The sequence below is a fragment of the Schistocerca piceifrons genome, chromosome 6 (assembly GCF_021461385.2).
Source record: "Schistocerca piceifrons isolate TAMUIC-IGC-003096 chromosome 6, iqSchPice1.1, whole genome shotgun sequence".
NCBI lineage: Eukaryota > Metazoa > Arthropoda > Insecta > Orthoptera > Acrididae > Schistocerca > Schistocerca piceifrons.
The window spans coordinates 321,545,317-321,558,229 of record NC_060143.1 but is presented as its reverse complement, the minus strand read 5'-3'; the positions used below and the strand labels follow the sequence as shown (position 1 = coordinate 321,558,229).

The 12,913-nt window shown below is 41.4% G+C and overlaps 1 protein-coding gene across 1 annotated transcript in view; it reads right to left on the bottom strand.

Moving 5' to 3' along the window:
* LOC124802741 (sodium-coupled monocarboxylate transporter 1-like) overlaps nucleotides 1-12,913 on the bottom strand; it is a 183,821-nt gene that overhangs the window by 111,883 nt on the left and 59,025 nt on the right. The window contains exons 4-5 of the mRNA XM_047263724.1: nucleotides 3,936-4,001; nucleotides 2,180-2,231 (exon numbers count right to left, since the gene is read on the bottom strand). Of these exons, the coding sequence (XP_047119680.1) occupies nucleotides 2,180-2,231; nucleotides 3,936-4,001 (118 nt within the window). The remainder of the gene's footprint in view (nucleotides 1-2,179; nucleotides 2,232-3,935; nucleotides 4,002-12,913) is intronic.

The following is a 12,913-nucleotide window of genomic DNA, read 5'->3' as shown; positions in this document are numbered from 1 at the left end:
GAAAGAACAGAAACCATTGATGACCGTGCAGCTACTCTAGAATAAATGATACTTTATCTAAACCCTCATCTGCCGAAAGGTGTTGTTGATATACATCAATGGGGACAGCTGAAAATGTGTGTGCCGACTGGGACGCGAACCCGGGATCTCCTGCTTACAAGGCAGACGCTCTATCCAGCTGAGCAACCGACGGCACAGACTAATAGCGCGACTGCAGGGACTTATCCTTTGCACGCTTCCCGTGAGGCCCACATTCCCAACTGTCCACAATCTACATACGTACTGTTCCCAATAGATATTTGCCCATCCACTCATTACTCGCGCACACTAAGGTGACGACTCCCGTAAGAGTTCGGGCAACCTGTCCGCATTCGCACAGACGAAGGTCAATGACCAGGTAGCCTTTATGTATATATGAAGATAGTAACTGTTCTCGAAAGAACAGAAACCATTGATGGCCGTGCAACTTCTCCAATAGCTATTAGGTACATTACGTATGTAGATTGTGGGCTGTTGGGAATGTGGTCTCACGGGAAGGGTGCAAGGGATAAGTCCCTGCAGTCACGCTGTTCATATGTGTCCTCGGTGGCTCGGATGGATAGAGCGTCTGCTATGTAAGCAAGAGACCCCCGGGTTCGAGTCCCGGTCGGGGCACACATTTTCAGCTGTCCCAACTGAGGTCTATCAACGACACCTGTCGGCAGCTGAGGGTTTCGATTAAATATCATTTAGTGATAAAAGTGGTAAGTGTAAACCAAGAGATGAATACAGCATGCTGGGTCACAAGAATGTACGGTGCAGTAGTTATTCGGAGATGAAGAGACTTACACGAGATGGGGTAACATTGAAAGAGCTGCATCAAAACAATCTTCAGAGTGAAGACCATTTCAACAACGACACATTTTGACGTCAAAGAAGATAGAAAAATAAAAATTTTACATGTCTTGTAACGAACAGAAGACAGCTAAGCGTACCAGTCTATCATCACACATACACAGTTGTCTTGGCGGTGTAAATTTATCTCCATTAAACTACAAGGTTGTACACCACCGTTATTCAGGCCGTTCTTCGGTATCGATCCACCGTCCTGAGCCTTCTCTTCGTCAGAGTGAAAATTGTTGAACTACATGGAAAAACGTAAAATAGTTGCAAACTACAGCGTGCATACACTTTATTCAACATGTACGCTTCACTACAGATATTCAGATTTGGGTTATGACATCTTCAATGTGTGAGCATCACCATTATTATTTAATTAAATTGTAAGGCAAAAAGTTTTGCATGTGTAAAATCCTGTCCTATGTGTGAGTGGGAACGAAGACTTTAATCTGATCTCATCAAATTAAAAATATGAAAATACCGGAGTCTTGGATATTATTTTGCAGGCTGTCAAACAGTTTCAAGTTATCATTCTATCAGTAATGTTTCAGTTTTGTCATCTCGCTGCGAAGGATCATTTTCATGAAATGTATTTGGGTCTTCGAAAGCATGTGAACGATTCATGACGTTGTAGGTGATCAGAAACTCCATATTTTCCGCCAAATATATAATTTTCATGTCACTGTTACATTTACAAGTGACTTGCAAGTAGACCACTCTGAACGAATTTGCGAATCACATTTTTCCGCTCTGGCTGTAGTATTGACGAGTATTCAGACCTCTAATTTGTCACGTAATATTCATAACTAAATTTAGCCTATAAAACCGTTTACATAAAGAAGGTGTACGATTCTGAGTAAATTTCGTGCAAGCAGCCATGAACTTTGTCGAGAATCTGTAGACAAACGAACGTTAGTACACTAAATCCTTCAATCTTAACAAGGACAAAATTATTGGTATTTGTCAGAAAAACAGGGCTTAACGTGGCTCAAAATGTGCTACAAAATGCATCACTGACTGTATCACTTGCTACTCCTCGATTGTCTGTATTAGATAATAAATTATATTAGGCAGATATATCATGTGTTTAGGACATCTGTTGCAAATCTCATACATAATTAATTCTTTTTCAAAATGTGCAGTCTGAATATAGTTATGGATAATTGTAGGATACCTAGGACTTAATTACATTAATAAAATTATAATTTCCATCATAAAGTTTTGTCGAATTGAGCATGTTCATTATACTTTTCTCATTATAGAAAAAGAAGTGGAGCATAAATGAACAGGTAATTCTCACCTTGGTTTAAAGCTATGGCAGGCATGAAAATGACCAGGGGAATCCAGCATATCTGAAACACAGACAATCCAACACACAGACATTTTTAGATGAAACATTCAAGATACAAAGAAACATTTGGAACTTGGGCATTGCGCATTAGTGTTCCATTGAAGATACTAAGCCAAAGGTCTTGCAAGTTCCCCCATAATATACATATGCACCATGTACTCGAGTGAGATTGTGTTATCGGCACCTGAGTGAATCTGAAAAGGACCTTGTTGTAGTTCTCTATTTGGCTACCAGGTTGAATCATGCAGTATAAAGATTCGTGGAGCATTCAATGTGGCAGTATCCTTTGTTGAACTGAACTGGAATGTCAACGCCAGCATACCCATCTTCAAGTTTTTGGTAGACCACCCAACCAACAGAATGGAGAATCGCTGTAATGTACACCATCGCATCGTATCCCATTAACATTGTGCCTGATGTACAAGAACAAGTTATGAACAGCCTCAAAACTCTCTATCGTCCCATACCACTGATCGTAGTCTTGCAGCAGCCAGACTACCCCAAGCGTAGGCTGCCACAAACACTGCAACACAAATGGCTGAGTTGTTAGTGGTAGGGTGGTCAGCAAGCATGGAGTGCCAATGAATCGTGTCACACCCTCTCCAGCAATCAATCAGGGTTAAGCACTAAGCCAGACCACCATCGCTGGAGTCACTAGATATGACTTCAGGTCATGGATCGTACTGAGGGAATTCTGAAGCACAGGGGTGTGTCACAGACATCCTGCACCCTCATGTGTCGCCTCTCCTGTAACAGTATTCCACTCTTGTGGCCTCTCATGGGGCGAACTGGGCAAACTGTTGTAATTGATCCTTGATGTCCCTGATATTCACGGTGGGAAGACCATGTCTGAGCTGGTCCCACAAATGTCCTACTGGGGACAGGTTATGGATCTTGCTGGCCATGGAAGTTCCAAAACATCATGCAAACAGTTCATAGAGGCACATGACATGTGTGAGGAAGCGTTGTCCTGTGGAAAAATGGCATTACGATACTGTTGCATAGGAAGCGACACATGAGGAAGCTGGAATCTGTGACATACCTTTTTTACGGCACACTTCCAAACCAACTCAGTGTATTCATCCAGGCCAGGCCAGGTCATACTAATAAGCGAGCTCATACTACTAAGTTCTATGAAAATTTGACTCAAATGCAACACCCTCATGGACTGCATTCAGTGGCATCAAGGTCATGGCTTCACTGTGAATATCAAGGACATCAAGGATCAGATACAACAGTTGTGGCCCAGCTTGCCCCAGGAGAGGAATGTCAACGCCAGCATACCCATGCCAGCATACCCATGCCAACCAAACATGAAGTGAAAATGAAGAATTCAATATCCATAGGGTTATCAGATGTTCCATTTCTTATTCTTGTAATGTAGACACTCCTTTATATTAGGTGTTCTACATACGTTCTACATACGTCATTGTTTTTTTAGGAACTCATACATTCAATAACTTTTCTAAGAAAAGCTTAAAATTACATGGATATGCGAAGAATTTCTTGTTTCACTGTCCTTAAGAACGCACCTTCCCCCTTCTGCTCTTATAGATAAGACAACATACACAGTTAACGCGAAATTTTCTAGGAAAGAAAATCCTTAGCCCTTCCCTTTTCCTCACATTTCAAATGAAACACAGTCACACACTAGACTGTCATCATGATAAGGTACATAAGATCAATTTACAAAACTATTACTTACCACACCAATTATGAAGAAGAAAGAGCCCAGAATTCTCACGCTTTTGCCGAATCTCATTTCCAAGTACTGTGGAAAGAAAGAAGAACTCATTAAAGTATTGTGATGCTGACTTTCCCCTGGAATTCTACAGATTTGAACAAAACTATTATTTTGACGACTGTACCGTCCATTAAGTGGCCTGGTGCATATTTGAACGACAAAATCTCTAACAGACAAAAATAATGATTTTCTCATAATTTTCTGCAGTTTTAAGAATATCCAGACACTGTATGGCCTAAATTAATAAGTGGGTGCAGTTGAATAAAATCATGAACCAATCTTTTTTGTTTCATCATTTTGTAGAAGCTCTCAGCGAGAGAAAAAAATATTCGTTAAGTTTACTACAAGTTAGTAAGTGCTTTCAGTCTGAAATACTGGATGAATAAAGTCGTACTTGCGGAGGGTGCGCTTCTTTTTCAAATCCATCCCTACCCCTTATATATATATATATATATATATATAAACTGAAGTTCGAATCACAAAAATACCTCTCCCAAAGCAGTCGGTGGAACTTAAAAAATTCATGAGAAAACCGACTTCTATGTTTTCTACCAAGCATTATATGCTACAATCAAGTAGAATTCTTTTCGACAAGTAGCTTGGCTGTGTGGCAGGGCACTCACTCATTGCATGGGGAGTGTTGGTTCATTTCCAGGTGGACACAAATTTCTGAACAAAGTTGCATGTTGTATGAGCATTTACATGAAGCATAAAATGCAGAAAGATAAAAAAATTTGTTTGTAGTTTTTTTACCCACACGAGCTTTATTAACAAGTCGGTAATTAGGGATTTTTGTTTGCACTGTAAAATGTATTTTTGTGAGAAATACGTGTTTAGAAATAAGAAGACGCACACTACTAATAAAAATGACAATTAGATGTGTTAATTACCATACAGTTTATGTATTTAGAAACAATGACCAACACAAGACTCTGTACATTTCTCCTTTTGTACTACAGCCATCAGTTCTTGTATTTTCAAAAGCTCATGCATAAGCACGACCAATTCGAGGAGTGCATCCATCTCCTATCTCAAAAACTTAGTGTTCTTTTGTTTTTCATTTTGTCAAACATAAAAAATGGACTAGAATAGAGATGTAACCACACTTCTGCTTGTTGACAGAAGTTCGAGGATGTGACAATGACGTCACTCACCAGCGATTGTCTGTAAAACGTATGCATATAGGCGGCCGTGTGCAAATTTATGTCTCTATTAACAGCTCTGCATCTCCAGAGTGCCTTCCAGTACAATACACAGAGTTAACTGCGGTCAGCTGATGACGGCTTACTGACATGATTAACATTGGTGCACTTCAGATATATTTTAAACGTGCTTTCCTTTAGGCATTGTCACGGAACCCTGGTTATCTTGCTTTCTGACTGAGGTTGATGCACTCAGCCACCAGTGTCGCCAGACCACACGGGCTGACACCAGTCCGGTTGCCAGGAAGTGCTACAGCCTGATGCAATCTCAGTTACAACAGCTGTTCATTGCCTCTGATCCAGATCATTTGGCGTGATGCACATACGCAGCCACTGCTGTGAAGTTAGCTGTAGCAGCAGGATTTAAACCTTACTGATTTACTGATCCAGCTCATCATCATTGGATAACTGGGGCTGACGCCCATTCTAGGACAGTCAGCAACGTGCTGATAACGCCGCCATACCTACCAGCCTTTTTGGAAGTACAACACAAATCATCCCTGCCTCCTCTACGGTGTCAACAGAGGACTTGCATGCTCTGAGGTACTGGAGTGTGATGTAGCTACATCTACACTCCTCTACCGTTGCCGTGCCACTCATAATTCGATTGGGGTATAAGAGCTTCTAGCAATGCCGTAGCAGCAGCAGTGGGTCACATGATCAGCAGCCACAAGCTGTCATACTGGAGGCTGTATCCAGCTTGCTCACCAGTGTTATTTGCTGTTCCCAAGTCCCATGATTCTAAAGAAACAGCAGTAAGGAAGGTTTCTGTAATCTCACCGGAACCATCTGTTACTGCAGGTGTACCCTCTTTGGCAGAGAACAACCGACCACATCCAGCCACCTCTTGTCATAATTGGTGTCTGGACCATCTTTCCCTGTGACCTTACTATACAGTGGAGGACTGCAGAATTACTTGCGAGAGCAGGGAAGTGTGGTTTAGTATCATTTATTTGCCAGCGAAGAGTCTTCATGGCTTGTAAAGCCCAATAATGATGAAAAAATTTATGGAACGGAAGGATAACGTTGGAACATACAAGTGGCGTTGATATTTTCTAAAGAATGCCGGTAGTAAAACAGGGAAAGATGCCAACAAAATAAGAACACAATCGCAAACCAAGGGTACAGGCAAGAACGTCCTCAATCAGCTGCACAACTTAATTTTAAATAAATGAGAGTTTAATAGTTATAAAGGACTATTCGTTACAAAAATACTACGGCGAATCTTATAGTTTCAGGGCAAAGAAGTTGGGAGTAGAACTTACACTAATGAATCCACAAATTGTTTGACATCGAAACAATAATGAAATGTTAACAACACAGGAAGCATGCGAAATAGGCCACAAATTATAAAATTCTGTCACAAATTTTATATTATTCCTAGAAGTATTAAGAAAGGAGATTTTGCACAAATTAAGAAATAATCACCCATATGAATAATTTTAAATTGCCCTTTTACAAGCTTTAGACTCTTTAAATGGAAACAAATTTCTAAACAGTCTCTGTGGTAAACACGGCGCGCAGTACTTGATAGCTCATTCACAACAACCTTCTACTTGTTCAGTTACGAAAACCACACTGGCAGCCTACTGTACTACAACATAAGAGAGCGCAAAGAAGGAAAGAGAGCTACCTGCACACCCAGTCAATGGTGGTTGGACGCAGCTCGGAAAATATCCCCTTATTATCTAATGAGGCAGCACACAATGGCAGCCGGCTGGCGACGCTGACTGACGTAGCCCCATGCCTCCCTGCGGGAAAGAATGAACGAGACATTCCTTGCCCACTTTCGACGCGCCGGTTGGCAATGCGCTGTACTGACAGAATCGAGGCGCACGCCCTTCAGTCTTTTTCAAACGATTTTGTAGAAACTAATCGGCAAAAAAAAAAAAAAAAAATTAACATGACATTCCTGTTAGCTTCATATGTCATCTTCATGGTGAAGTGACCAAAATTTCGATAATGGTAATATCTAATGTGATATTCGCGTTTTAGTGTGACTTTGCGTAATATTATAGAAATTTGCAATGAAAATGGAGGTCGATACGATTTTGCGTTTGGTGCATATTATACCATATGTTGCAGCGAACGAAATATAGCTAAGATAAATTAGTTAAAAATAATCGTGATAGCAGGGTAATTTGCTACAAATATGACCAGTTTTAGCCTTTAGTAGTAGGCCATCTTCACATAATGCTGCATCTGATTGACACTGATGACACGTGGAACAGGTCGGGTCAGCATAGCGGGGTGGTGTATTACCTGAAGATGGCCTTCTACGTAATAGTGGCCGGAACCGGTCATATTTTTAATAAATGACTGTGTGATCGAGAATGCTTTTAACTAATTTTACTTAACTGACGGATTGCTGTTTCCCAATAATGTTACCTGAAATTATGAACAATGAATTTTTGTTTCGACTTGGGAGGAGGTCTCTATCCGCCTCCACTGCCAATAAAATGGAATTTTTGTAGTATGTTCACTGATGACCAAATGCATACGAGAATTAAATTTTTCATAGCATTCTTCACATATCCTAAACTGCTCGAGATATCGATATGAGATTTTGGCAAGTGATAGCATGCAAAACACATTACGTTCTTTCTTTAGTTCAGTAGACTGAAGATATGTATGTTATTACTCCCTGAAAATCTGAATACTCTACTCGAAGGGGTTTCTGAGATTTAGGGAAAAATGCAACAGAAAATGTAAATTTTCAGAAACGGCTTCTTAAGTTTCAAAAGACTGTAACTCACTTAATGTATGCTTAATTTTTTATTTTTAGTCACTCAGAAGCACCCTGTATCATACTGTATATCATCCTCTTGATCTTTTTCCAAGTTTTTACGTCTTGTCTTCTTTCTGGACTCCTTAGTGGCCAACTGTGCTGCATACTCTGCTTTATCAGTGCGAACCTTGTCCATCGGTTCAAGTTCTCTAATGCAGTTTACACCAGAATTAATTCTCATATGCTGTGTCACTTTCACCCTACCAATGTTGCCATCATTAAAAGCAATAACAGCATCACTGACCCCCCACTTTAGTGCCTTCATTCCAACAGAAACTTTTTTGGTAAGCGAGTTCATATAAGATTATTGAACGATTCATTGGGATTTTGAGTCTAACCACGCAGACACTTATTCAATAATTCAGGATTTGTCAGGTCTCTATAAATAAGTTTTATGAATCCATGACTGCTGCTGGGAAGGACTGTTTATGGCTGTATGACTGTTTGAGCACTGGGCATTGCGGTAATTGCACCATGTACCAGTTCCAGGAGGGCAAAGGTAGTGTACTGGTTTTTCATCAGTTGACAGTCTGTGCAAGAAGTTAGCCCATACTGCCTGCTTCATTTTCAACAAATCTTCAGTATTATTTCTAACGTTCATTCCATAATAATGCTGTAGTTCGTCAATCATTTTGTCTGTCAGTCTGTCTCATGTGGTTTTACCATCAGAAAGTTTCTTGTCTCTCAAACTTTGTTTCAAGTTCGTCAACCTCGTGCCCATCCTCTTCTGGACATGACCTTTATAAAACAGCAATCCAAAGCCTGCTATATAAAAAACTACCGATCTTATTAGATCTTGAAATAATACAAGTAAAAATTTTAACAATTTCAACTCGTGTAGATTATATTTAAAAAACTAAAATAAAATCCTTCCCATGTGAGTTTATGAGTGATATATTATTTTATTCGGAAAATTGCAAATTTTACAATGAGATACAAGCGAAAAATTTGAAAATGTTTTTATTCCGTTCTAACTTCCTTTAAGGCCTTGCTGTTCATTATTAAACATATATTGGGTTACAGGATTCCCCTGAAATTGCTACAGAATAAGCGATTTACTTTCATGTGAATTGTTAAACATTTTTCTTCAGAGAAGCGTCATCAGTGATGAGTTTTGAGTAACACATACATTTATGTCACCGCCACATTAAATTTTGCTTTTTTTGCAGAAACACAGTATAAATTGCGCAAACTCATCTTGTAATACCTATTACAGCAGAATCTAGAAATGGAGTGTGTTATTAAACAAGCAACAGGCGACCAGACAGGTAAATGTCTTACAGAAAACCTATTACATAAGAGATTTCACGTTTATTTTGAATGCAGTAGTTTTTTCGGTAGCTATCCACGAGTTTTTAAAAATTAAAGTGCTGGATTCAAAGAGTTAAATACAAACTGTAGCTTCGGCTATATCGATGCAGATAAGATTGTTCCATATGTGTGCTATCATTTGAAAAAATCTAGTTTCGCTATCTCGAACGGTTCAGCAGTTCATTCTCGTACGCTTGCTTTCGTAAGTCAATGTGCTACATAAATTCCATTTTCTCGAGACTGGAAACCTCGTCCCAATTATAAAGAAAAATTCATTATCTTAGCTAAATTTCATTTGCAGTGACATATGGTGTAAAATGCACCAAATGCAAAAAAAATAGCGACCCATATTTTCCATTGCAAACTTTTTCGAATTTCACGTGATGTATTACTATTACTTAAATGCGAACGCCACCAAAGGTATGACCATTCGAGAGACACTTCACCATGAAGCTCACATTTAAAGCTGTACGCAACATAAAAACCAAATCTTTTTGATTAATAGTTTCTGTACAATCATAAGAGAAAGACTACAGAGCTAATCGAGCGCGCATGACGTTCTGTATGTAGTGGCACTGTCGCACCTCGACTAGGAGACTATCCAGTGTTCTCTACGTTCACCCGCAGGCACGGATAGTTGCTCTGGACAGTGCAGTGAGTTGGCACGAAGACTATCAGCTCTCTTTCTGTTCTCACATTAAGAGAGCGGAGTTGCACAAATAATATACATGATTACACCAAACGGATTACAGATAAAAATGGGAAATTGTGCCAAAAATAATACGCCCGAAATAATATCCAGCATGTTACATGTGTATCGTTATGTATATTAAAAGTTAAATACCCGGAAAAAAAAATCGTACCAAAGAGGGAGTGGTCCTGTGGCCCTAAACAAAACTACAGGCTTCTGGAGAATAAGACGTTAAAACAGCTTATCTAAAATAAGATTAGCACCATATTAAAAAAGGCACATATATCAAAGGCACTGTTACTTTTATTTCACTTACCCAAAGCCCAGCCATAAACCGTAATGGGTCTTTAGCGAATCATTCATGTATAACTGAAGTCTTACAAGTTCAAGCTTACCAGACTCAGTTGGATCCAAGAACGTTGCTAAAACTCCTATAAGGTATTTGTTAAAAATAAATAATCTTCATCAATTGCCACACAGGATGCCGAGCACTCATCGGCATGCCTCTGGAACTCTTCATCAAGGGCCTGAGGCCCACTTAACTGTAGATGTCCTTTGATTGACCGTGCACCACAATGGGAATGATCGCAGCCAAATGCCACATTTCTGAAACAGCTAATTTTTTAAACTATTCGTGTGTTGCTGTGATTAAAGTATACGGCGCGTGGCAAAATGGCGCTTTCCAAAACCGGATTTGAGGCAACTGTGGAGCACCACAGGCCACACATCACAGGGATGAATGACGGCTTCGAAGATGTGTACAGGAGAATAGATAAGCTACTGTTGTGCGATTGACAACCCTGATAAACCAATGGCCTACTAACATTGTCTCCTCAACGACCTTTAAGTGAACGTTGCTGCACATGGGCCCGTGCAGTAGGCGCTTACTCAGGCACCCATGCTGACTGCTGTTCGTCAGAGATGGAGGGTGGAATTTGCACGCCAGTATCGCAAACAGATGTCCACTGAGTGGTGACATATGGCCTGTTGAGATCACGTTTTGTGTTCCACTGGTCACATGGCCGTTGGTGTGTACGGGGTGAAACTCCTGAAAGCAAAGACCCTGTTACAATCGCTGGAAAGGTCCAGGCAGGAGGAGGGAGTGTTATGGACTTTGGAGTCTTTTTATCATTGTGAAAGGCACAGTGGATCGACAAAAGTACATATCTATCGTTCGGGACCATGTCTACCCCTACATGCAGTTTTTTTTCCCTCAGCATGATGGAATCTACCAGCAGGACAATGCAACGTGTCACGCAGCTTGCATTGTACGTGTGTGGTTCTAAGAGCACCAGAATGAATTTACCGTTCTTCCCATACACCAAACTTCCCGTATTTAAAGCCAATAGAGAATTCGTTCGATCACCTTTGTAGGACTGTACTCCACCGAAACAGGTAGCGCAAACGGTCTCCGAACCGCAGTCGGCATGGCTCCAATTAACTGTCGGTTCCTTCCAGAGCCTCAATGACTTTCTTCCTGCAGGTGTCACAGCTGTCCGTGCTACAAAAGGTGGTTATTCAGACTACTGACAGCTGGTCACATTAATGTGACAGAACAGTGTGTGTCGTCAAATTCTAGCAGTCGAATTTTACCTACACTCATGCTCATAAATTAAGGATACTGCTGATACATGGTGAAACAATGCTCTCGTGGGCGGATTGCGGATTTAAATCACCTCGGGGTATGACCATGCGGTGCATTTAACCTGCGGTCGTCGCACGGTGGCGCTGGCAACAGTCCACATACGCAGAGGTTTTCAGACGTGCTAATGGTGACTGTGTGTTGAAAATGGCTCAAAGAACACATATTGTTGACATTATGAAGGCTAGAATACTAGGGCGATTGTAGGCTGGTCAAACACAGCAGGTCATAGCACGGGCCCTCTGTGTACCACAAAGTGTGATCTCAAGATTATGGCAACGATTCCAGCAGACAGGAAACGTGTCCAGGCGCTACAGTACGGGACGTCCACAGTGTAAAATACCACAAGAACACCGATATCTCACCATCAGTGCCAGCAGGCGGCTACAGAGTTCTGCAGGTAGCCTTGCTCGGGACCTTACCGCAGCCACTGGAACAGTTGTCACCAGACACACAGTCTACAGACGACTGGACAGACATGGTTTATTCTCCCGGAGAGCTGCAAGGTGCATTCCACTGACCCCTGGTCACAGGAGAGCCCGTAGAGCCTAGTGTCAAGAACACAGTACATGGTCACTGGAACTTTGGTCCTAGGCTATGTTCACGGACGAGTCCAGGTATAATCTGAACAGTGATTCTCGCCGGGTTTTCATCTGGCATGAACCAGGTACCAGATACCAACAATTTCTTTGAAAGGAACCTGTATGGAGGTCGTGGTTTGATGGTGTGGGGTGGGATTATGACTGGTGCACGTACACCCCTGCATGTCTTTGACAGAGGAACCGTAACACGTCAGGTGTACCGGGATGTCATTTTGCACCAGTATGTCCGCCTTTTCAGCGGTGCAGTGGGTCCCACCTTCCTCCTGATGGATTACAACGCACGGCCCCACCGACGTGCCATCGTGGAGGAGTACCTTGAAACAGAAGATATCAGGCGAATGGAGTGGCCTGTTCTCCAGAGCACGTCTGGGATGCTCTAGGTCGACGTATCTCTGCACGTCCTCAAATCCCTTGGACAATTCAGGAGCTCCGACAGGTACTGGTGCAAGAATGGAAGGCTATACCCCAGCAGCTGCTCGACCATTTAATCCAGAGTATGCCAACCCGTTGTGCTGCCTGTGTATGTGTGCATGGTGATCATATCCCACATTGATGTTGGAGTGCATGTGTAGGAAGCAGTGGCGTTTTGTAGCACATGTGTTTCGGGACGGTTTTCTCAACACCAATACCGTGGACTTAGAGATCTGTGTCGTGAGTGTTCCCTATGTGACAATGCTATTAGGTCCAGTTTTGTGTAGTGCCA